The sequence below is a fragment of the Leuresthes tenuis genome, unplaced genomic scaffold (assembly GCF_036924035.1).
Source record: "Leuresthes tenuis unplaced genomic scaffold, fLeuTen1.0.hap1 SCAF_14, whole genome shotgun sequence".
Classification (NCBI taxonomy): Eukaryota; Metazoa; Chordata; class Actinopteri; order Atheriniformes; family Atherinopsidae; genus Leuresthes; species Leuresthes tenuis.
Genome location: NW_027325368.1, coordinates 14,964,692 through 14,987,668, shown reverse-complemented (window position 1 = coordinate 14,987,668; position 22,977 = coordinate 14,964,692). Strand labels below are relative to the sequence as shown.

The window sequence follows — 22,977 nt, the reverse complement described above, 5'->3', positions numbered from 1 at the left end:
AGTCCAGGCTTGCTTGATGGGTTTTATCGTAATCCCCAATCCACTTATCAAGCACAATGCAGCAAGTTCTGACTTTGCTCAGTCGTGTCTAAATAATGGGCATATGTGTTTGATTAAGATAGGGGATTATTTTTAAAGATTGGGCATTGTCTCATCATATCTTAAATGTTTTACACATCAAAATGTTTCCTCACATGATAATCAAAGTTCCCCTAAAGGAGAACTCTAAAGATTTGGTTCTGGAATTTCCCATGGATGGTTTGCCTGAGAGAGACACATAAAGAAGGGTTAAGACTAAGCAGCAAAGACTTAGATAAGTCTTTGCCCCTTGCATGGGTCAATCCCATGTCCCACTTTCCCATCAAGTTACTTAATAAGATGCATTAAGTCATGTTTTGAAGTCCTTTACCATAGATTACATTTCGTTCTCTCTCTTGAAAAGTTTTACCCTTTAAAACCTTCTTTTTAACTATCTTTTTAAGCTCCCCCTACCACCACAGAAGAATTTACCAAAAAGTCTGGCTTCAACTGCTCATCCTTGTGAGGACTGGCAAAAAAGGCCTTCCTATTCATGCATTTTTATCCCTGATCCTGTATAAGTGTCAGATCTTTATAATTTATGTTTGACAAAGTTTGGGGCCTGAACAAGCCACAGAAAATGATAAGAGTCAGTCCAAGAGTTCTGTTTAGTGCATTTTCCTTGTAAGGGACTACTTCTAACAGTTTTATAAACAGCTTGATCAATTGTTAATACAACATTTAGCATACTTTTGACTTGCAGGTTTAAACTATCATTAATTGAATTACATTGAATGATGTTTTATTAACCCCAGAAGGAAATTCTATAGTTGAAGTGTAAATCATTTAAGTGAAAAAAAGTCATTATAGACTGTCAATGTGTGATATAAGGCACTGTTTCTGCTGCCCTAATAGATTTTAAAAGACCTCAGCTTTCTCAAAAAGAAGCATCAGCTCTGGTCCTCTCTTGTTGACAACCCAAAAAACAATGTTTGGATTTCCAGGTTAAGGGGAACTAGATTGTATTGGCTTGAATTGGTTGAAGACTATCTGGAATCAGACTCCAATGTATGGGTGATGATTTTTTTGTTGCTTTTTTTCTTTGATCTTGTTCATCGGGGTCAGGGTTAGGGTTGGTCTAAACCATCTGCTAAAAAACTGTCAGATGATGTTACCGCTTGTCTCATAACTGATTGTTTAATCTGAGGCAATTGGTTTGAAAGCCTTTGCTATATAATGACTGCCTTGTAAGAAAGAAGAAGTGAGGATGCATTTATAGTAAAGAACAGTTTTTCTTTAGTTCCAGAGCAGTAAACATGAAACAGACATAAAAATCAGAAAAATTAAAATAGCACTCATCAGATTCTGTACTGATTTTCGGTGTGTATGATGTATTGCGTGTGCATACAATCCCAGACTGGCTCCATATCGGTGACATCAGACATAACATAAAAAGTTTCCCCTCTGTCGTCCTCACAGTCCTACCATACCACTGTGAGACCTCACCGTCAGTGCTGGTGAGCCGCCTCGAACTGGTTCAAGTTGATATGCTAAGCTCTGTTGTTTCAGAGCGATCAGATAACAGAGATCTCCTTACTCTCGTCATCGTTTTCAGCAACATGCCCTATGATAGTTTGCAAACACGTCTGGGTGTGTGTTAAATCGGAGGCAATAAAAGCATTTAGGAATGCGACACGTTAGAAAAGGTGCACAGGAATTTCAACTGGCATTAGCGACTAATCTGGGAGAAACCTGTCTTTGTCACGTATACGGTTACATGCCCCTGTGAGAATGTGATCTATGCCAAGCATGCTCTCCATGGCAAGAGGAGAACAAGAGAGCAGGCCACCCGAGAAAGTTGAACCAGAAAGAATGCAGCTCTGGTATTCATTAATGAAGTGGGGCTCTTCTCTGTGGTGGAACAAGAGTCAGGAGACAGGCCAATAGCATGCAGGAGTGGGAGAGTATACTCACATTTACAATAAAACAATGATTTTCTAACGCCTTTAAGTCGGGTTTGTGATTTCATTCGTCCAGCCTTGCTCTAACATTACCTGGATGTTCACAGAATGGAGCAAAAAGGAAACCACTCACAAGTCAGTTAATGTATATTAAACATTTTATTGCTTTATGAAATGTTGCATGAATTCAACTGTGACAAACATTGTTTTAAGTTCACAGAAATGTCTGTTTGAAGTCAACACGTGGTTGTTTTTGTACGGCCTGACAAGACCATGATTGTCGGCATATAACTTACAAATAACATACACAAACTCTTTGGCATCCTGCTCAAAGCACTAGCATACCTAAAATAACCATACAAACATCTGTATAAAATATATAATAATAATAATATTAATTAACCAGTTTGTTAGTTCAAAGCTCACAGTAAAACAAAAAAAAACCCAACAACTTTTGCCCCTTAGTGGTGACCAAACCAGCTGAATCACCATGTCAGGACACATGCTCACGTACTACCATCACACATGCAAACATACTTTGAGAGGAAAGGGTGGAGGGGTAAAGGGTAGTGGACAAGGAACTCAATACCATGATTCTATAACATCCTAAAAACTACAAACTTATAACACCAGTGTCAGTTTGGCAATATACATATATATATCTATGTATACATATATGTATACATAGATATATATTTATATATAATTATACATCAAGCAGCTCACTGTTCACATACCTCAAAACCCCTGAAGAACCAGCTACTGGGGCTGAAGAAATATGAGCAGCAAGAGCATTAAATCTTGTGTTATCAGCTTAAATTAATCAAAGGGGAGTCTTCCAAACAGATAACATCTATGTGATGGGAGTGAGATTGCTTAAGATTTAATCTACATTTTTTTGAGTCTGGGGGAATGCAGGTCACATAGATAACCCGTAGCTGAATATTTGTCTAGAAGAGCACAAGACTTAAGTTAATATTTGGGGAATGTGGAAACCAGATTAGATAAATACGAAGCTTCTTAACTCACTGGGGAAAAAAAAAAAAGGGATGATAAAGGGGGAGAGCAGCAATTATTTGTAGGGAGATTTATATAAATATTTTGGCATACACTCTCTGAGAACACGTTGCCCTATTACAATCCACAATACTGTCCAAGTACCTTAGAAGATTCATGCCCTGCTGGGCAGACTGCCTGCAGCTGTCCAGCTCAGTGAGAAAGTGGGTCGGAGCACAGCTCTGTCACAAAAATGTGAAAAAGTCCTTGTGTTTTTTCATCAATGGGCTCGCTCCTTAAAATTCTTGGATCCAGTAATTTGTTCAATTGTTGCACTCTTCACAGAAACTGAGGATTGTTTCGTCTTATTTTCCCTCATTCAGATTCCACCTCTCAGTTCCTTAAATGAAGATTTCCACGGCCTCCGAATCCAGTTCATCCAGGCCTCTGAAGGGGTTTAACTGCGAACTCTTGGGTGCTGTTTTGTCTGAGGAGAAGAAAAAAAAAAAAGGAAGGAAAATATGTAAATGTTTCAAAGCTAAAACAGTGGAACAATGTCCTACACTGGGTTCAGCTTGTAATGACTAAAGGTTAACAAACATTTTCCACAGTCACACAGACCACTCTGGTGAATGTGCTCAGTCAACAGATCTACATTACGTCCGAACCGTGCACATTCCACAGGGTCCACATTATGGACCATGACCTGAACAGATGCTACACGACTGGCTGGTTAATGCACAGCATGGTCAATCAATATGAGCCTTCATGAAGTTACACGCTGCTTGAGTTTTGTGTGGATTATGAGCTTGCGCAGACTTGTTTATTCATTTTCTGTGCCTCATGTCAGCAAAACGCATGTAATTCAAGTTTCATACTGTAAAACACACATGCACCCCTCCATATATGATAGATCACTCACCACTGTTGAGCTTGGTTGTGCTGGCAGCCTCTTTGGTTTTGGCTCCCTCCAGCTGCCGCTCTAGCGTTGGGGGCTCACACTGAGCAGAGAACTGATGGTTTGGCAAAGTCTGATCGTCTGACAAACTCTTACCTAAAGGACAGTATCACATAAAAATGTCAGTATTTCTGGAAGCAAAACGTTTAACTCATCTGCTTTTCATTTTACTCCATTTTTAGCTTGGATGTTCAGCAGACATGAAATGTAATACATACCAAGGCACCAGGCACATTAATAATTTCAAAAAGAAATGGAACCTTATGTTACTCACATCTATTCTTAGTGCTGGTGGTGCTGATGGAGGGAGTCGAGGAAGCAGGTCGGAGAGATGACCCTGTCATATTGAGGAGATTTGTTCGGGGACTCTGCTCATCCTTTCTACCTTGATCTTGGTGCAGCCGCTGATTGAGGACTTTGATCACAGCATCTTTTTCCAAGATCTGAGCATAAAGAGCGCGGATCCTGATGTGGAGAAGAAGTACAACCAAACAAGTCAGAAAACAGGTCACCAAACCGTGGCAAAAGACCAATTATGATTTCTCAGAATGGAAGTACCTGTTCTCCATCTCCTGATTCCTGTGGTCAACCACAGGCAGGTCCTCGTTGAAACTGTTGTTCGAGGAGTGGCAGGGGGAGTGGTTAATGATGGTGGTGTCTCTGCAAAAGAGAAATACATTCCTGGCCTTAATTCAAACGACCTGGGAAGTATTTGGAGATAGGATGTCCCGTAAAGCATCGAACAAATATTAGGCTGCCACTGTCTTTACCTCTGGGCAGCAGCAGTGGCAGCCACCTCCATGGCAAACTGCCTCATGGTGCTTTCCTCCAGGTATTTCTGCTCCCAGCGCACCATGTCAGCTTCGAGGGCCAGGATACGCTCCTCACGCTCATGGAGGCGCTCTTGAAGCGAGCTCATAGTCACCCCCGGTGGCTGAGACTGCCTCTGAGGTGAAGATAGACAGAATATTAAATAAAGCGTTTTCACATTATTTTACAAGAGCAGGTTCTTCCATAGCTGTCCAAGGACAAGAGGTTTACCTGCTGTGCCCTCAGACTCCTCAGCTCCTGCTCTAGCCTCGTCCTCAGCTTCATCTCTAGGCTCTCCCTCTTCTCACAGGTGGATTGCAGTTGAGCCAAGGCACTCTGAAGCCTCTCCACCTTTTCGACATAGGCCCTCTTCCTCCTCAACTCCTCCTCAAGCTGGCGACCTCGTCCTCGCGCTGCCTCCAGGGAGTCCTCGAGCTGCTTCGCCCTGAGGCTCTGCTCCTCCGCGGTTGCTCGCAAACGCTGGAGCTCCCGCTCAACACGCTCCCGCTCAAAGTTCTGCTCCTCATCTGAAGCAAAAGAAAAACAAAGGTGGTCATGCTATGTGCAGATTGATACATGTGGGATAGAGACATGGATGTATTTTAAACTTTAACACTGCGTTACTGGACAGGATGTGAACGCTTTCACTTGGGATATGAAACTGTTTAAAACTTTTCTCCAACCTATGTAATAAGTACCAGAGTTGCTACATGATGGCCAGTGATCTTCATTTAGTGAAGCACTCCTGGAATGCTGAGAGGAAGAAGGAGGAGGAAGGGGGGGGCTACCCCATCCCTTTGACCCACATAGCACAGAGCATTCCTCATCAAGGCCATACAAACACCACCACTCTGCATGAGTCCAGTTCCTTAAACAGACACTATAAATCACACTCACAACAGGTGGGGGGGAACCTCATTCCGACCACTTCCACCGCTGCTCTGTGGTTAAGAGACGGTTCATTTCCTTTCGCAAAGAGGTGTGTGGATTGTATTCCTTATTATTAAGCCTTCTTACCAAATAAGCTGAGGTTATGCAAGTGGAATTCCTGCATGCAAAAATGCTTAGCTTCAAAGGGGCCCCATGCTATGCTGGAATCCTGTCCAATCACGCATGTTAATTCCAAATGAGGATGTTACACTGAGCACAGGAGATGAAACTTGCCAAACAAAGTGACACACTTACTTTGTTCAATGAGTTTTGCCAAAATGTGCTGGTTATGGTCTGCTGCCTCTACTTCTTTTGCTACGTGTGTTCTGGCATTTTCCAAGTTTTCTGCAAGGAAGCAAAGTTTTGAAATTGATTCAAACTGTAAACTACGCAACTACTACAGCTGGCAATTCAGCACTCTGCCTGAGCGGCATTGGGATGTTTTATACCTTTAAGGTCTCTGTTGAAATCCTGCAACCTCCTGATCTCAGCCACCAGCCTCCTCCTCAGCGTCTGCTCCAGGTTTTCTCTCTTACTGCTGCCCTGCATCAGTGTCTCATAGGCCTCTGAAATACGCTGGATCTCCTGCTCCAACTGGAAATGGAGGGAAATGTAGTAGGAGAGATCGGGGAGGGTTTGAAAATAAAGAGAAAGGAAGAGCAAAAACAGAGAGAAGGAATTTTTCGGTTAACCTACTTTACATGCCAGAGAGGAGCTGGAATGTTGATTCATATTGTTACAGTGTATATATATAGCTGTGTACACCCAGTGTGGTCCAGGTAATACTCTAGCAAGTGAGAGTATGGGTTGGCTTTAGTTTGAGATTAGGGAAAGGCAAGTACTATTTTAGGTTACAACTAGATTAAGGACCCATGGAAATGAATGTAAGTCAGTGTAATGTCCTCTGAAGTCTCTGTGTGAGTATGTTTGTGTGTGTGTGGTATAATGCTGAGAAGGAATTTAAGCCTGCACCACTCCCTCTGAGACTGATTTATATCTACATTCCTGAGGGCTGATAGCTCCAGTTCCAGGTGTATGTGTGTGTGTGTGTGCCCAGGAGCCTGCACGTATACAACACACTGCAATTTAATATGCACACACAAAGACTCTCTCTTACACATACACAGAGATTCGGGAAGGCTGCCAGCAGAGGGAAGGTGTGCATGCCTGAGCCTGGGTTGTGGAAACGGCAAAGAGACACCCACCATTACAGCAGTCACTCAGGCATGTTTACTCAGGGCTGCGGCCTGACGGAGAAAACTTTCCAACCCTGGCAATTATCATTCTTTAAGGCTGAGACAAGGCAAGAATCATGTGACATAACTACAGCAGAGAGCTGGAGAGTTGATTTTTACAAAGACTGGCTGAGGTGTCAAGTGTCACCGAGGCCATTTTTCACCATGCTGAACAAGTACTTTAGGGCCTGTTCGGTGAGATCATGTGAGTAAAAGAACCACAGTTTAAAGTGAGAGCATGGAAAAAGTGCTGTTTGGTGAAAAAACAAAAAGGACCTTTCGCTTTTTTTTTTTTACACAGTAGCCTACCACCTGGTGTAGACCCCCTCTCTACTGCCCAGGCCTAGACCACTCTGAAAGTCTATGGCTTCTCTGGAACTAAAGCTTATACACAGTGTCTGACCTCCACCAGGTCAGCTACACAATGAAAGAAGTGTGTAAACACAGTAGCAGGCTGTGACCTCTGTTTGTGCCTCTGCAGTTTGTAAGGTAGCAGCTGCTGATCTCATCTGTCCGTCCAGATGAGTCTGTTTGTGTGTGTGTGTGTGTGGGGGGGGGGGGGGGGGGGGGGGGTATGGAGTTCCATATCAGGGAAGCAACTGTTGACTGGGGTTGTGTTTCATAGACAGGTGGCTGAGATAAAGAGTGTTGTATGGATGTTTAACAAGTCATTTCGTTTTGCCTTAGGGATTCATCAGCTTTTTTCCTTCAGTTTACTTTCAATAGCTGCCAGTTTTCTATCCGATACTATTTCAAATCTCCCTGTTATGTTATTTAAGAGAACATTTAGTCATGGATGCTGTGGCAAGACTTCCCGTTGTCCTGAATTTATTTGATATTTTCTGGTTGTAAAGTGAAACTATTTTTAGGTTAAATGTAAAATACACCACTTCAGTTGAACTTTGGATGTTGAGAATTGCCTGCCTCTTGACGTGTTTCCTCTTACCTTTTGAATGCGGCCGCTCTTCTCCCTGTGAGTTTCCAGCTCTTGTCTGAGCCTCTCATTCTCCATCAGCAGTAGCTCCACCTGGTTGGGTTCCTCCAAGCCAGCAGGTGGCAGGCTGTTGAATGTGTTGAAGCAGGGGACTTCAGCTGGCTGACTAGACTGGACATACCTATGAGAGACACATTTTTTTTTTAAATTAGAGGCCACTCTAGCTGCATCAAAGTGCCTGGAGCAGAAAGCTAGAGGTTTAGGGAATTACTTCAATTTGAGCAAGCCATCTAAAATATCCCTCTTAACATTAATCAGCAAGCAGAGAATCTGACCCCAGTGACTGTAGAGAATTTAGAAACCTATATGAGGAAAATAGTTTTGTCAGAGTATCCAGGGCTACAAAAGCATCTGAGACTATCCCACTTCTAAATGCCAAACATTACAAATATCTACAGGGCTGGACTTGCTCCTCTATAAGTATTTCGAAATATGATTCAGTATGCTGGCGACAGAGTGACTCATATCTTTAAGAATGTGTTTACGCATGTCAAACAATGGCAAGTATGGGGCGGACTAAAAACTAATACCACAGAATATGATGTAATGTTACAGCAGTTTGAAAAACTCCCAAGCACAATCGCAGATATGCTGATGTGAATCATGCTGGTTTTTGTACCTGTGCTGCTGAGCCTGCACTGGTTCTTGGACCTGGTGAGGGATAAATCCCTGGCCCTGAATCGGGGCGGTGTATTCTGGGGGCGGGCTGCGTTTGTCCATGCTCGGTCCTGTATTCTGGACGCACTGTGGGGTGTAGTAGGGAAGTTCAGGGTAGCTGTGAGAGTTGATTTTGATGGCCGCTTTAGCCGCTGCATCTCTCCTCTCCAGAGATATCTGCATGTGATGCTCACTAAGTGACCGCACATGGCTGCACTTCTGTTCCAACAGATCTGCTTCTTCATGGAAGGCCCCTTCATGCAGTAGAAGCTGCCCATTCTGCAGCTGCCTGATGGGGCCCATGGGGGCCCAGTGAGATGCCAGGTACTGAGAGTGCGCCTTGGCCTGCTCATATGTTGGCAGCTTCTCTCCATGCAGCTGGTAGCCACTTTCTGAGTGATGGAAGTCTCCCTGGTGCTCCTGACCCTGAGGCTCCTGTCTCGCGGAGAGCTGAGGGAGCAGTGGGTCCTCCTGGTTAAGACTCTCCAGAGAGGATCGCGGGCTCCTGCCCATGTCACCACCACTACTGGGTCCGCTGTTACTTCCGCTGCCTCCACGCAGGGCCTGCTGCTGGATGGCTAGTAAGGTGCGAGTGTCTGTGGGGTTTCCATAGCGGAGCTGCTCCTGGATGAGCCGGTGCAGGACCGTGCCAGACGACTCCTCAGTGGACGACATACTGCTGTGTCAACAAGTTAATTCGCTCTGAGGATCTGTAGAATTGCTTCTTGACAGTGTGGAAGTATTTAAATCAATCGGCTGTGAACCTGGAACACAAAAATAAACAAACAAAAAAAGAAAAAACAGTCAAAAACATGTCCTGTAACATGCAACTGATGTTAACTCGCCCACAGACGCATAATAATAAGGCAGCCTAACTTTGAGGAGTGCATCGTGATCTTTGCAACTAAAATCTTTAACATCACGTAAACGTACCTCTCTTTTGACAATTAAGTATTATATGGAAACAGTGTATCCATTACCAACAGCGACAACACAACGACTTTTCCATAGCAGGCAAAAAGAAAATGCCTGCGACAAAAATTCCACTCTCACGGGGGAGCAAAAGCGCACAAACCGCGTCGTAAAATAACTTTTACTCTCAACTATCGTGTTTGATTTACCACATAAATGATTTTAAATCCCCCCAACTACACAGCCCACTTTCAAAACCTTTGACCTGATGTTACAAAGCGGCCACTTTATCCATGTTTTGGTGCCGTTTTTTTTAATCTTTTCCATCCGTAGCGGCAGAGAAAGAAAACAGACGCTCCTCTTACCATCTCAAGCTCTCATCATAACGAAACGCTGTCCTCGATCTCGAAGTAAAATTCTGGGTATTTCCACTATTTCCATGGGTTTTTTCGGGTCAAACGAGTCTCATGGTGCTCCCCCCTAACGGGCTGCCGCGCTCCTCTTTCGCTGTGAAATGATTGTGGAGAGAGCAGGCGGCGATAATAAGTAACCGAGGAGGGACTGAGGTCGGAATGCCAGGAATGTAAAACGCGAGGTCCCTCGGGGATCAAAAGCGTTAAAACCACTCGGGAGGGGGAGGAGGGGAGCTGCAGTGCGCTTTATTGGGCCAAATTAGCTTGGGAAGAGGAATTTGTTTTACAAAGCACCGGGAGAATATGTTGAAATAAAGAGACAGGGAGAGATCTTTTTCATTTCATGGAACCAAATCTCCCTCCTCTGAGCAGCCTCAGCAGCAGCTTCTGCAGTGCTTGTTGGTTTTCCTTTGAGAAAGTAGCACGGACACATAATAAAATCATATTTTTGAAACGTATACATTCACACGTCCAACTTACGTGAAGAAGATAATAGTGAAGAGAGTGTTATGAGCACATCAAATAAAATAGCAGTATGGAAAAATGATTCCTGTGAGACGTTTATTAACATGTGTTTGGATTAGTGTTTGCTTAATCCTAAAATGCGTTATGATTGGTAAATAAAAGTAAGCAATGCCATGTTAGTGGCATTTTAATTTCATTCTTATTAAAATGGAAATGCCTGTTACTGAAGTTGCTCTAAGGATGCAGTTTGGGTCTGATGTCTCACAGAAAAGTTAACAGTCTGTCTTGATTTTAATTTAGTTGGTTTGCTCAGGAATAAAGATTCTTTAGTTTTTCTTTTTCTTTTTTTGTTTTGTTTTTACTGTGAATATTCCACCTCAAATTAATCACCCTGTCGATTATAGTGCTTAGACAAATTTGCTACTTTAATGTTTGTCTACCTTGTTGTGTTAACATTCTTAAGGTTACTATAGTAGTTCAATAGAGTCACTTGGTGCTGTGCCCTCTGAACACTGCCCCTTCAAGTGTTCACCCCCAAAAAAGAACTAAAGACAGTTCCTTCCAGGAGGATTCCTTGGAATTTATCTCAAGTATTATTTGAGATTGAATAAAGCATTGTATATCAGCAGTAGTTTTATCTTGTAGTGAGCAGAGATTCTATTGAGCTTCAGGTTTTGCAAGTTAGATCTTGATATGAAAAGTAGCAACAGCTGTTGCATATATAACAGAGGAGAAAAAGAAATACAGTGTGGCAGCTTGTCATTGACCTGAAGGAATCCAGCCTTGTGGCATTCACCACAGGTCACTCTTTGGTACATAAAATCATTGCTGGCACAAGTGTGGTGAGGCTGTTACATGCCTAAATGTGTGTGTGTGTGTGTGTACACGCGTGGCAGCTGTCCTCCGGAATCTGAGGCCTTTGTAACCCCATTACTACAGACACAGAGGGTCTTTGTACCCAACATGGTACAGAGCAGAGCCTGGAGGATGCCACACTTCACTGACTCTTCTCTTACTGATTTACACGTACAAATATCACATCAGCGGATGTTGTCTCACCACTCAAATTAGGTTCTTTAAAAAGCAAGCCATGGATGGGTGCCGACTCAATCAGGACAGGCCAAATAACTCAGTTTAACATGCGTGTGTTTGAGGAACATCCATGCTTGTCTCAATAAATAAATAAACCTTTAACCTCTTCTCTCTTAAAGCCAAAAGAAAGGTCTGAGCTATGCATTACTTGCTGGGACTAATAGGCTGCTACTTTAAGGATGTTAAACACAAGTCTGACATTTATCGTGGGCCCCTAAAATAGCAGAGGTTTTCTGTAACAACACACTAATCATATCTTCAAGTTGAGGGAGAGACAGACAGAGGGAGGATTACAGATCCTTTCCTGCTTCTTCATGTACCACATTTTCCCTCTGAAGTTTCCCCCTAAGAAACAAATGAAAGCTATAACTGACTTGAAAAAGAAAATGGCTGCAATCGAAGTACAGCAGTCCACAGAAATTGATTGCTGTATGGGGCCACTGGCCTCAAGCTGATTGTCTCATTAGACCTACAAATCTATAACTGGATGAGATGATATTGAACTGCTGATGGTGTCCACTATCATATGTCTGGTTCTTTCACCGTACATAATTAAACACACATTCCCATCATGTCTCAGATGCTCTGTATTCTTAAAAGGGCTCTTTTGAAAAAAAAAAACAATGCAGACATGGCGTCTCAGTGGGAGGCACTCGCATGGAGGCGACCGCTCAGCAAAGTGGAACATGTTTGCATTTCCCCTTCAGACTCACACTGTGAAGCAGCAGAGTCTCCACCTTTTTAAAAGCGTGGTCATGTCATTTAACACCACCTCACTACTTCCTCTGCTCCCTCTGTGTGTTTGTGTCAGCATGTATGTGTGTGTGTGTGTGTGTGTCTGCTTGTGGACAACGCCTCTGGTCATTTTGTCCTCCATTGTAGAACACTTCCTGTGAACTTGCAAAAGAATGTGAGGCCAAAAGTCATTACAGGAGATCAACATCTAAAATGCTATGTCCCTTTTAGAAAGAAAAAAAATACCAACTGTCTGTGTCTGTCTGTGGACACTCAAACTTTGAGCCAAACAAAACTTGAGTTACTCTCTCTTTATGAAAAGAAGAGGGGCATTGAGGCATATCTGAATAAAAAAAAAAGAGCTGCAAAATAACACACATTTATGTTGTTACTATATACAGTAAAGCCACATTTCTCTTGAGGTTTTAGTGGAAACACAAGAACAAATGAGGCAACAGTGAGAGGAGTCAAACTACCAGTTACACAACTGGAAACAGTCTGACTCTAAATTTAACTCAACTGAGGTGATTCAAAAAGTCAAAAAGTTGGTTGAAAAATGTCTTGGCCAACAAAAGAGTAGCACGAAGACAAACGTGTGAGGGGGAGACCTTGAAGGAACAAACCTGCGTTTCTGGAGATTTATACTTTGCTCGCTAACTTACTAGTGCAAAGTACAAAGCTTGAATTGTAAAACAGCATGATTTTAAAAACAATTAGCCATCTTCATGTGTATCAAAGACTCCAGACTCACTGATAGAAACTCAAAGATGTTTTCCAGACATCCAACCAAACAGAACAATGTCACTTTAACCTCTGGCTGTATTTGTTATATAAACACAAACAGTGCCATTTTTGATGGATTCCAGGAACTTCTCTGCTTCGGGTCACTATGGCTAAAATAGACATAGAATTTGTTGTATAACTTGTGTTAAAGCAAAGTTAGTGGAGCAGCTGGGGTATTTAATAAGGTCAGTATCATTTACTCTTTGCTAACGGGACTGTAATTTATACTTCGATTTACATTTTTGTAGATAGAATTTATTGTAGTTTTTCAGGAATCACTCGATGTATCAACTTTGCTCTTTGATTTTTGAGCTTGGAATGATGTGCCTAATAGTGAATATGAATATTGGTTTCTGTTCAACACATGATGTTCTGCTAAAACTAATGTTATTTTGAAATAAATGCATTTAAAATAAAAAAAAATCCCAGGTTTTCCCAGTACTTTTAAATTCTGTGAACACAGTAACATCAATCGTTTATCATTTTTGACAAAACAGAGCAGAAATTCAGTGTTCAAAGTTGAAAATTCAAAGTTCTTTCAGCTTTCTGCTCACCAAAACTCAGCAGGTTGTCAAATAGTCATGTGAAAAACAAAGTACACCCTTTTTTCTTTCTGAGGTATTACATATCAGAGCACAATAAAAGAATAATCTGGTTCTTACCAGGTCTTAAATTGAAATAACTACAAAATCATATGAACTACTATATGTGACATAACTTTGTCATTATTTATATAAAACACATGTAGATTTAGCATGTGGAAGACTAAGTATATCCCATGATTCGGTAGTTTGTAGAACCAAATCTAGCAGCAATAACTTGAAGTAAATATTTTCTGTATGACATTGAAAGTCTCTCACGTCATTTTGGCTCACTCTTCTTTGCAATGTTCCTTCAGTTCATTGAGGTTTGCAGACCTCTTTATTCAAAACTCTCTTAAGGTCCTGCCACAGCATTTTAATCAGGTTGAGGTCTGGACTTTGACTGGACCATTGCAACAACTTCATTCTTTTTTTCTTCAGCCATTCTGTGTAGATTTGCTGCTGTGTTTGAGATCATTGTGCTGTTGCGTGACCTACTTTCAGCCAGTCTTTAGCTGTCAGACAGATGGCCTCACGTTTGACTTTAGAATACTTTGGAGAATACAGAGGAGTTTGTGACCTGACTGAAAGGTGTCCAGGTCCTGTGGCTGCAAAACAAACCCAAATCATCAGTCCTTCACCACCGTGCTTGGCAGTTAATATGAGCTGTGCAGATATGACGGGATTTGGTTTTCTTCAAAGATTGCACTGTGCATAATGGTCTCATTGGAAGATTGTCAACTGTCTTATATGTTTTGCACTTGTAAATAGTCTTCCTCACTGCCCATATAGTCCTTCCTACATTGATGGGCAACAACAACTGGCTCTCTAATATCATTGCTGATGTCTTGCCTCCTTGCGTTAACACAAAAAGTTGAATGCTCCAGATCAGCAAACTGCCAAAACCTCTGCTTTTATAAAGGGTGCTCACACTTTTTGAGCCCTCTTACCCCTTTCATCCCTTAAACCCTAATTCCTATCGAAGCAGTAAGGGTGTGTTTGGTTTGTTTAGTTTTTCACTCACTGCTTTTTCTTGACTGTACAGTGACGGCATAAAAGAACAGCAAAGACCTTTGTAAACTGAATAGTTGTGGGTTTTGGGTTGTTGGCCAAACAAAAGAAGCATTTGGAGATCTCATACAGGGATGCCAATTCTTTATCTTTTCTAGTATTGGTGAATTTATCAAGAAAAGAATCTATGCAAAAAAAGTTCTATAACCACACGAAGACGTAGAAAAAACTTTTTCAGTTGTCATAGTTTAGATATGCTACTATATGGAGAGAGAGGTGGGTAGTTGTTGACCTGAAGCCCAAACAATACGACGCTTGACTCATTGTCTATGTTGCTGTCTCACTTTCTTTTGTCGAAGTCTTTGGATTCAGACATCACATGAGTCTTTGATGAGTGTATGTGTCTTGAGACAGGAAGTGAAAAGACTCGTACATGACAGGATGCGTGTTACACTGTTAAATTGGTGGGAAAGAGTGAACCAGAATAGCAGACAAGGTCATCTGATAGGGCGGGATTGGTGAGGAATGTAACTGATAGTGTTGGAAGGAGTGGGATGGATTCCTCTCCTCGGCTCTCACATCTCTTCACGGCTTCCTCATTCACACAAACACAATAGACAAAGACAAGGTGTGCTGCACTCAAGTGGTATCCTGTTCTCAGGAAACCGCTGACGACAAGCTTCCCATGTATTTGCATTTCATAATGGTTTCCTATGCAAGGCTTAGTTTCCACACGAATTTCGGTCAGAAGAAGGCAGATTTTTTTTTTTCCTCTTGGCACCTGGTTGGATTAATAGAAGAGAAAATAAAACTGCCATCGGTTACTCAAGACACTGCATGTTGCTGCAAGTCGCGCTGCGGCAAAGGGAATTTCCAGGCATTCATGGCAAGCAGACTTCAGACATTAGTCACACGAGATGAATCTGTTCAAAACAGATGTGCAGTCATATACAGGAGATGTTTAAGTGTCCAAAAAGTATCCTGGTTCTGAGTGCAAAATGCAGTCCAAATGAATAAATGAACTCTTCAAATTTGGGAAAAATACACATAAATGACATTTGTAATCTTTTCGGGAATAAGAGATACCATATATATTACTTTTTATATCTTTCTATGTCTTTTTTTTATATATCTTTTTATATATCTTTTTATATACTTTTTATATACTTATAACTACATATACATATATGTATATGTAGTTCTCTGTTAAAAACACCCCGTTTCATTCTTGCTCAAATTAGATAAACAAGATATTAAGTTGAATTCATTGTAGCCATGTTCACATTTCCAGACTAACAGGAACTCATATCCATTCATATCACAATCTACTATATAACACTGGACTATGTTATCATCCATACCATTAAAAACAATCTGCATAGGCTTTGTAAAGATCTCATTCTGATCCTTCTGTGCATTGGACTTCTCTGGAGTCCCGTAGTGCGATGTTGACATTAGACCCTTTGGGATACAGAGTGGGGCCATTTGGATCGGGTTTGTTCCATAGCAGCTGGTGGATGTTCGATTGGACTGAATTCACAAGTGGATTCATTGCATTAGGCTTCGTTAGATCTCCTGACTGGTTCCTGATCAGTTCCTGATAACATAAAAGTGGATATTGTCCATAAGTTTGATCTGGCCATCTCCAACCTGTGCTTTATGGAGCCAGAGGTGACCATACCAGAAAGTCTTAAATGCGTTTTTAAAGTGATACTGACTTGTAAAACTCTGACGTATTTTGGCTTAGTAGTCTTATGCAGGGAGTCAAATTTTTTACTTTCATTAAAAAGAGACTGCCTTGGAGTTTTTTTACATTTAAGTTGCTGCCAACATCCAAAGAGCACCTTATACAAAGTAATGCTGACTCTAAGAAGCTTTCCAACACATGTCATTTTTCGAGTCACCATATCATATTTAATGAGGTTAGAGCTGAAGAGTGACAAAAAAAATCTTTGAGGCTTAATATCCATGAAAGAAGAAGGAATACTATGTAAGATACCATATTGACATTACAACCTATTAGCTCATGTTTTAAGAATGGAACTCCACTGGAGCCAGAGGGTTTTTTGTGTCCAGTGGTCATCAGTTGTTTTGTACTTTAAAAAATGTCTTCATCAAATTTGACTCCTTCCATCTTTTATATAAGCATATCTCCAAAAACGTTATTGTCTTAACTTCACTCAGTATGTATTAATCACTGCTACAGACCCCCAACTGTGTTTTCAAACCACATGCACCCAACTCTCCAGGCTTTGTCTGCAGAACTGGAAAATCCACATTTTTCTCTCTAGTCATGACATCTGAGAAGTCTCCATGTGCATTGTACTTTGTTCCACAGGCATTAGTCTTGCCAGCATTCAAAAGTCAAAGCAGATCTAAAATAATCAGATTTATACTGTGTACTGTCCAAAACATTTGAGGAAAGGTGCTTTGATAAGCATGTTGCAACAAAGTCAAAAACAACATGCTGTGGTCTGGAAGGTAATTTTGTAGAACCGTTGGAAATGTGCAAGTAAGCCAATCAGAATGACAGAAAAGGCTGCTGCGGATCTCACACGTATATATTTTCTCATTCTTATGTTTTTAAATGCAAAATTGAATTCAGTATGACATTTGGGAAAACAATGACATAAAACTAAGAACAAAAAGTTTAGATATTCATCAATAACCATTGATTTAATGGGAATTTTGATTTATCAAGTAATAAAACTATTGCATTTTGCACAGTGAGTGCACAGGATTTACATGTTTGCAATACTATGGCAACTTAACTGTTTACTTTTGAGTAACAAGACTGAATATTTGGCCTGTGATCTCAAGCTTATTACTCATAAAGCTCTGAGGGCAAATAGCTGAGTGTCACTGTAATAATGTTCTCTTTTTTCTTCCCCTCCCCTCATTCCTCCCTCCTCTTTTCTCTCACTACTCTTTAAGCTAACTAAAAACTGTTAACTGTATCTCTGGTATGTGACGGAGAGCTGACGGGTCAATTGCCAAGATGTAAAACAAGCCATAAAGTTGTTTAACACAAGCTATCTGTAACAAGCTACCGGTAGCCAGACGCTTGATCATTTTATAAAGTAACTGATATTTTAGTTTTTATGGGTGCAAGAAAGGTTTTTTTTTTCAAAAAGCCTCTTAAAAGAAATAAGATGATCTGGAAAGAAGGACAAAACATTAAAAGTTACTGAATGAACCTGAACCTATCTGATGATTACTCTGAGGCATAGCTCTGGGGCCTTATATAAATACCAGCCCAAGTTGCCCTTTTGAGGTGTGAAAACATTTTGCAGCCTTCTGCCCTGGAGACAACAAGCCTACCACAGACTAATGATGCAGCAACACACCACGACACCCTGTCCTAAAACAGTCTTCCACACCAGCAGCCTGCTGCCATCCTGGGAGGTCACCAGAATGCCGGTCATTCATTCGGGCCCCAGCATGTGTGCCCCCAGCAAATAGCTGTGCTTCTCTGCTGCTGAGGCTGCACATAGCATGTGATCTGATGGCTGGCTTTGGCCAGCGGCACCATGGAAAGAGGGCGAGAGAGAGGGCTCTGTGTCTGTGTATAAGCTCAGCAGCTCTGAAAATGTATCAGGGGCTTTCCATGGTCCAGAAGCAATGAGGGGAATGTGGGGCTGGGGCGTCGAGTGGCAGTTTGGGGGGGGGGGATCACAGAGAGGTGAACAGGTAGATGACACGGTGGCCTGGAGAGTAATGGGAGGTAATGGAAGCCTTATTTGTGCTCCACACTGAGGGAAAAATGCATGTGGTGGTATTACAGAATTGCATGCATGTGAGCTTCATTTAGGCAGCAGAGTAGAATCTCAGCGTATGAAGTTTGATGTTTTCAATCTTCTGGAGTTACATTACAAACAAACTCTGATACTATATTATGTCTGTCTGCGTGCTTCTTGCATTCCTTCCACTGGCATAACTAAATCATACAATAATTTACAGAAGGTTTTATTCAGTGCCATTATACGATGCCCAATGTTTACTCAACTCTGCACTCACTGGAAACTCTCCACAAACATGAGTTTTAAAAAATTAAAACCTGTGTGCTTTATAACCGTTTAATTTTCTTAGAAAAACTTACAATAATATTTAATTTTTTTAGTGACTCTTCATCTTGTTTTAAACCGATCTTAACTGTATCATGTTGTCCTCAGTTAAACACATTATTTATAGATATAAAGTATTTATGAATGCTGTGGTATAGATATGTCAATAAAATAAAAATTTAACCAAACTGTGAAACATTAAGAAATATTTACCTCACAGTGGGGAATAGTGCCTCGAACGTGTTTTGTGCTGCTTAAAAACTTCCTTGCAGGAACAAAGAAAAGTAGCAGCTCGTCAGACTTAAGATTGTAGCTCTGAGTAAAGAAATCAAAATGCTTTTTTAGTTATGAATAAAAATCTGTGACCTAATTGTAATTTTGCAAAAAGTTGCAAGAAGCACTTATCATCCTTTGATGGCACATTCGCCATTAACACATACACTCAGGATTTGATCAGAAGTCAACTCCCTCTGCGGTAGCTTGTTTAGTAGCTCGCCGCGAGCCTATTGTGCAATTCAAACCATTCTAAAAGAATTGGCAGGGAAATGGTGCCATTATTTCCAGATTTGTTTGTATTACCAGTAAGTGATGATGATTCAGCTGTGAGATATGTTAATGGTTTCAACTCAAGGCTTGGATGTGTCTGCTGACACACAAAGTCTGCATTGTGTTAACTAAAAGAAGGTTATTGTCTTATTTTACACAGATGGTTTATTTTTAGAGTTGATGGAAAAGTCAGGGAGAAAATCGAATGAAAATGTCTAATGCGATTAAATCAAATGATCAATTATATGAAATGGTTGGGGGGAGACTTTGAATGTGTTTAAAGTTGATGAAAAGTCACATTGTGCATTGACCCACATAGATAAAGCTGTCAGTAGATCTGCTGTGTCTGCACTGCATAGTTGCTCTTATTGAAAAACTGGCAGAATCAGTAACATGTTTGTGGTGCTGACTGATTGTCATTACATCTGCTTCCATTATCTGCACATTCATAAGGTCTGTCACTGATCTGCAGTCGCTTCACATCATCATTTGACCACAAACATAAGTTTAATCTTCGCCCAAATTACACACTGGCACAACAGACTGACGGGGTTAGTTTACTGCTTTGAAAAAAATATGTTTTTGCCACTAGACCCACTCGTCACAAAGCTGTAATTATGACTAACAACTGTAACAAATGATCATCTTTGATAGCATCCACAGACTATGCATGAAAAAATGCTTAAAGGCCTCAAACATGCATTCTTTCTAATTGCCAACAGGGACAACTCCTGTGTAAAACTTTCTTTTGCCCACTCCTGTGCACAATAGAGTCAAATTAGAAGGCTAAGAGACAAATTACACTATTCTCACTGAATTTGTTACAATTCAAAATGTTTTCTGGGTAAATTTTCTTTCAGCTCAGCCTGCTGATTATGAATTTCAATTATGAAATAAAAAGTGGGTTGGGCTGAGCCGTAACATATAACAAAAAAACAAGCTTAAGTCACCCTTATATACATGTCAGAGCCAGTGTCCGCATTTTGAATTTATAGTTAATTGTTCAAAATCCTTGTATTTCTGGACTTGTACAGTGATTGACGTTGAGTTCATGTGGTAAAATGGATTAACATGAATATGTACCTCAGCAGCGGCTGTTGCTCAGGAGGAAGAGCAGCTGCCTATCAATCGGAAAGTTGACGGTTCAACTCACAGCTTCTCTGAGCCACTAAGGTGTGCTGTATGAGTGAATGGATGAATGAGTCGTGTAGTGTAAAAGTGCTTTGTGCGGTCAGCTAAACTGGAAAAGTGCTATGCTAGCACGGTCCATTTATAATATTAGCTATTATGGAAAACATGGTTACAAACATTTTCTCCATTTCTCTTGGAATCACACATCTGGCAAACTTCACAAACTAAAATACTTCGGTCAGCTGTGCTTTGGTCTTTTTAAACTTTGGAGGGGGGTGAGCTGCTAAAACCTGATATTTTACCAATGCTGCAGTGAGGACAGAGAGACAGAGTTGTGACTTTGCAACAACCTCAACTTTTTTCACTCCACTTACGAGTCACTAAAGTAAATAACATATAGATAACAGCTTTCCTTGAACTTGAACCAGACTGGACACTTAATAACCGATTGTGAGTAATTCAACTACCTCTGTCTGCATGCAGATGCATCCAACTTCCCAAAAAAGCTACATCCTGCTTAAGTAGAAAGCTTGGTTGGCAATCACAAAATCTACGCTGGTACATTTTTATTAAATATAAAGATTTTCAAAAGAATACAGTATCATACGGAAGTTTTACTTGATTATGACCAGTTATTTATACATTGACATATATTTTCACGGCACAGGGATTTTGACCTATGAAACTTCAATGTGTTTTGGCATACAAGCCTTCTTGACACTCTCATCCAAAGAGCACCTAAAATAGATTCATGTTGAATTCAGGAAGTGCTCCCACAACATTTGGTAATTGAAATAAGTTTCGATTAATCGCAGTGAAGTACCAAAAGTCATAACAGGCCATGTGCAAGAGCAGATGTGGGAACTGTGCATTAGCTTTAACTTAGAGCTGGGAACCAAAGGAACCAAAGGACCCTGAGAATAAATGACTCCAACATAAATCTGACTCCAAATGAATGTGCTGCTCTCGATCTGCTGGTTGTTTAATGAACAACGTATTTTCTTGGTGGCATTATGTCAGCCATTGGCGCAAACATCATCTAATCCAGTTTATTCTCTTATGAGAAATAAAGATGAATATCTTTTTTTACAGTATAGTTTTTACTGCGTGTGTTATCAATAGCCAGATCAAGGAGTGCCGAGGAATGCTCAGCATCTGCAAGGAGCCATTTGTCCTCATATAATTCTCACTCGGTTGACGGCAGTGATCACAGGAGACTCTGTGAACACTGCTGTCCCAAAGAAAGAATGCAAACACTCGAGAGGCTCTTCCAAGAATTCCCAGTTGAGGACTTTTCTGGAATGTCCTAACAAGCCTTCGCCGACGCATTTACAGTTCTAGACCGATGGCAACCCTGCAATCTGCCATGCCAGCGTATCATTATCTGGCCTCCTCAGGGGACACACAGAGGAATGGTTAGAAGTGATTTCTGCTCCCCTACCAGAAATTCAGATGGTTTCAGAGCTGACCATGCTACTCTAAGCACAGGAGGCGGAGCTAAGAAGAACCCACAGACAGTGACTTTGTGGGATTTAATAAATTATACTATATCTTCAAATTAGGTAGTTGTCTAGACAAACAACTAGTTGCTGAGTTGTCTCTGTCTAGTCTGTTTAATCCTGTTGTGTTGCAGTTATTCAACACGTTGGTTTTGGCTGCAGGAAGAAAAAGGAAAAGACTATTATTGTCAAAAAAAATATTATTGTTTTGGATTTGAGGCCGCTGTCAGGCCACATTTTGAGTATCACTCAAAATAAGTCAGAAGAGGAATTGACATTTAAAGTCTTAAAGACTTAAAGTGGAAACTTTGTCAGGAAGAAGAGCGAACATTTATTCTGGCAGGATGAGAAAAGCATGTGACCCTGCTGTGGTTTGTGTGTGTGTGTCTGTTGACATTGTGTTCAACCCCCAGCTAACAGTATGTTCTGATCTACTTCAGCAAGATCAGGAACACAAATAAGATCTTGGACTTTACTGGCTTTAGACCACTATTATATAACTCAGGAATGTTGGCATTGGACCATCTCACTAAATCAAACAGAGGAGCAAAGGTTACAGGAAAAAAATTTAAATTCATTCTGATCCCACAGACTTTCAGTAGTTTTACTGAAGTTTATTTCAACTTCTTTTCTCAAATTCACTGCAACAGAAACTCCAAAATAAGGATGTACAATGATTGCTCAGCAACAAATCCAAAGAAGCATGCACAGTATATATTGTATATGTAGAGAATAAATATCCAGTAGATATCTTTAATCCTGTTTAAGCAGGAGATTTCTAAAGTTTTAAATAATTAATATAAAATTTTCCTGTGTGTTTTCTGATCTGTTTTCTGTGTTTTTATGGCTGTATCTATTAAAAATCCTCAGAGAATATCCCACACTCATCAGAGCTTTACAAATGTCATAAGGCTCTCTTGAGGAAAATCAAAGGAGTTCAAAATTTCTCTGTGAACTCAACTCGGGGTTCCCACTTCAAACCTTAGTTTTTATTGGATTTCTTTTCCCTCTTTTGAAAATCACAAATATTAGAGTTAAAGGTATTTCAAAAAGGCAACAGAGAGTGACCCTACATGGTGTTTATACACAGGACATCATATAGGTGAACGAACCCCATGAGTTTTCATCCAGACTTCTAAACCGGTAATGGCTAGCTAACTGGACTTTGTAGTGGTTGACAAAACGC

At 40.8% G+C, this 22,977-nt stretch overlaps 2 protein-coding genes across 2 annotated transcripts in view; one reads left to right on the top strand and one right to left on the bottom strand.

The window, feature by feature from the left end:
• Positions 1 to 22,977, top strand: part of LOC140268761 (very long chain fatty acid elongase 1-like) — a 153,398-nt gene that overhangs the window by 44,371 nt on the left and 86,050 nt on the right. The window lies entirely within an intron of this gene.
• Positions 2,124 to 10,045, bottom strand: amotl2b (angiomotin like 2b). The gene is made up of 11 exons (XM_072364633.1): positions 9,837 to 10,045; positions 8,522 to 9,323; positions 7,855 to 8,023; positions 6,123 to 6,267; positions 5,929 to 6,018; positions 4,975 to 5,270; positions 4,704 to 4,879; positions 4,492 to 4,593; positions 4,208 to 4,398; positions 3,898 to 4,029; positions 2,124 to 3,462 (listed from the first exon to the last, which is right to left on the bottom strand). Exons 2-11 carry the CDS (start codon positions 9,232 to 9,234, stop codon positions 3,377 to 3,379), a joined length of 2,100 nt encoding a protein of 699 aa, XP_072220734.1. The 5' UTR covers positions 9,235 to 9,323; positions 9,837 to 10,045; the 3' UTR covers positions 2,124 to 3,376.

Bases quoted from the DNA above. Each gene is read 5' to 3' on its own strand.
- amotl2b (XM_072364633.1), bottom strand. From the start codon at position 9,234: ATGTCGTCCACTGAGGAGTCGTCTGGCACGGTCCTGCACCGGCTCATC. The intron at 4,030-4,207 runs GTGAGTAACATA...ACTGTCCTTTAG, and splicing joins CACCAGCACTAAGAATAGAT to GTAAGAGTTTGTCAGACGAT. The intron at 3,463-3,897 runs GTGAGTGATCTA...TCTTCTCCTCAG, and splicing joins CACAACCAAGCTCAACAGTG to ACAAAACAGCACCCAAGAGT.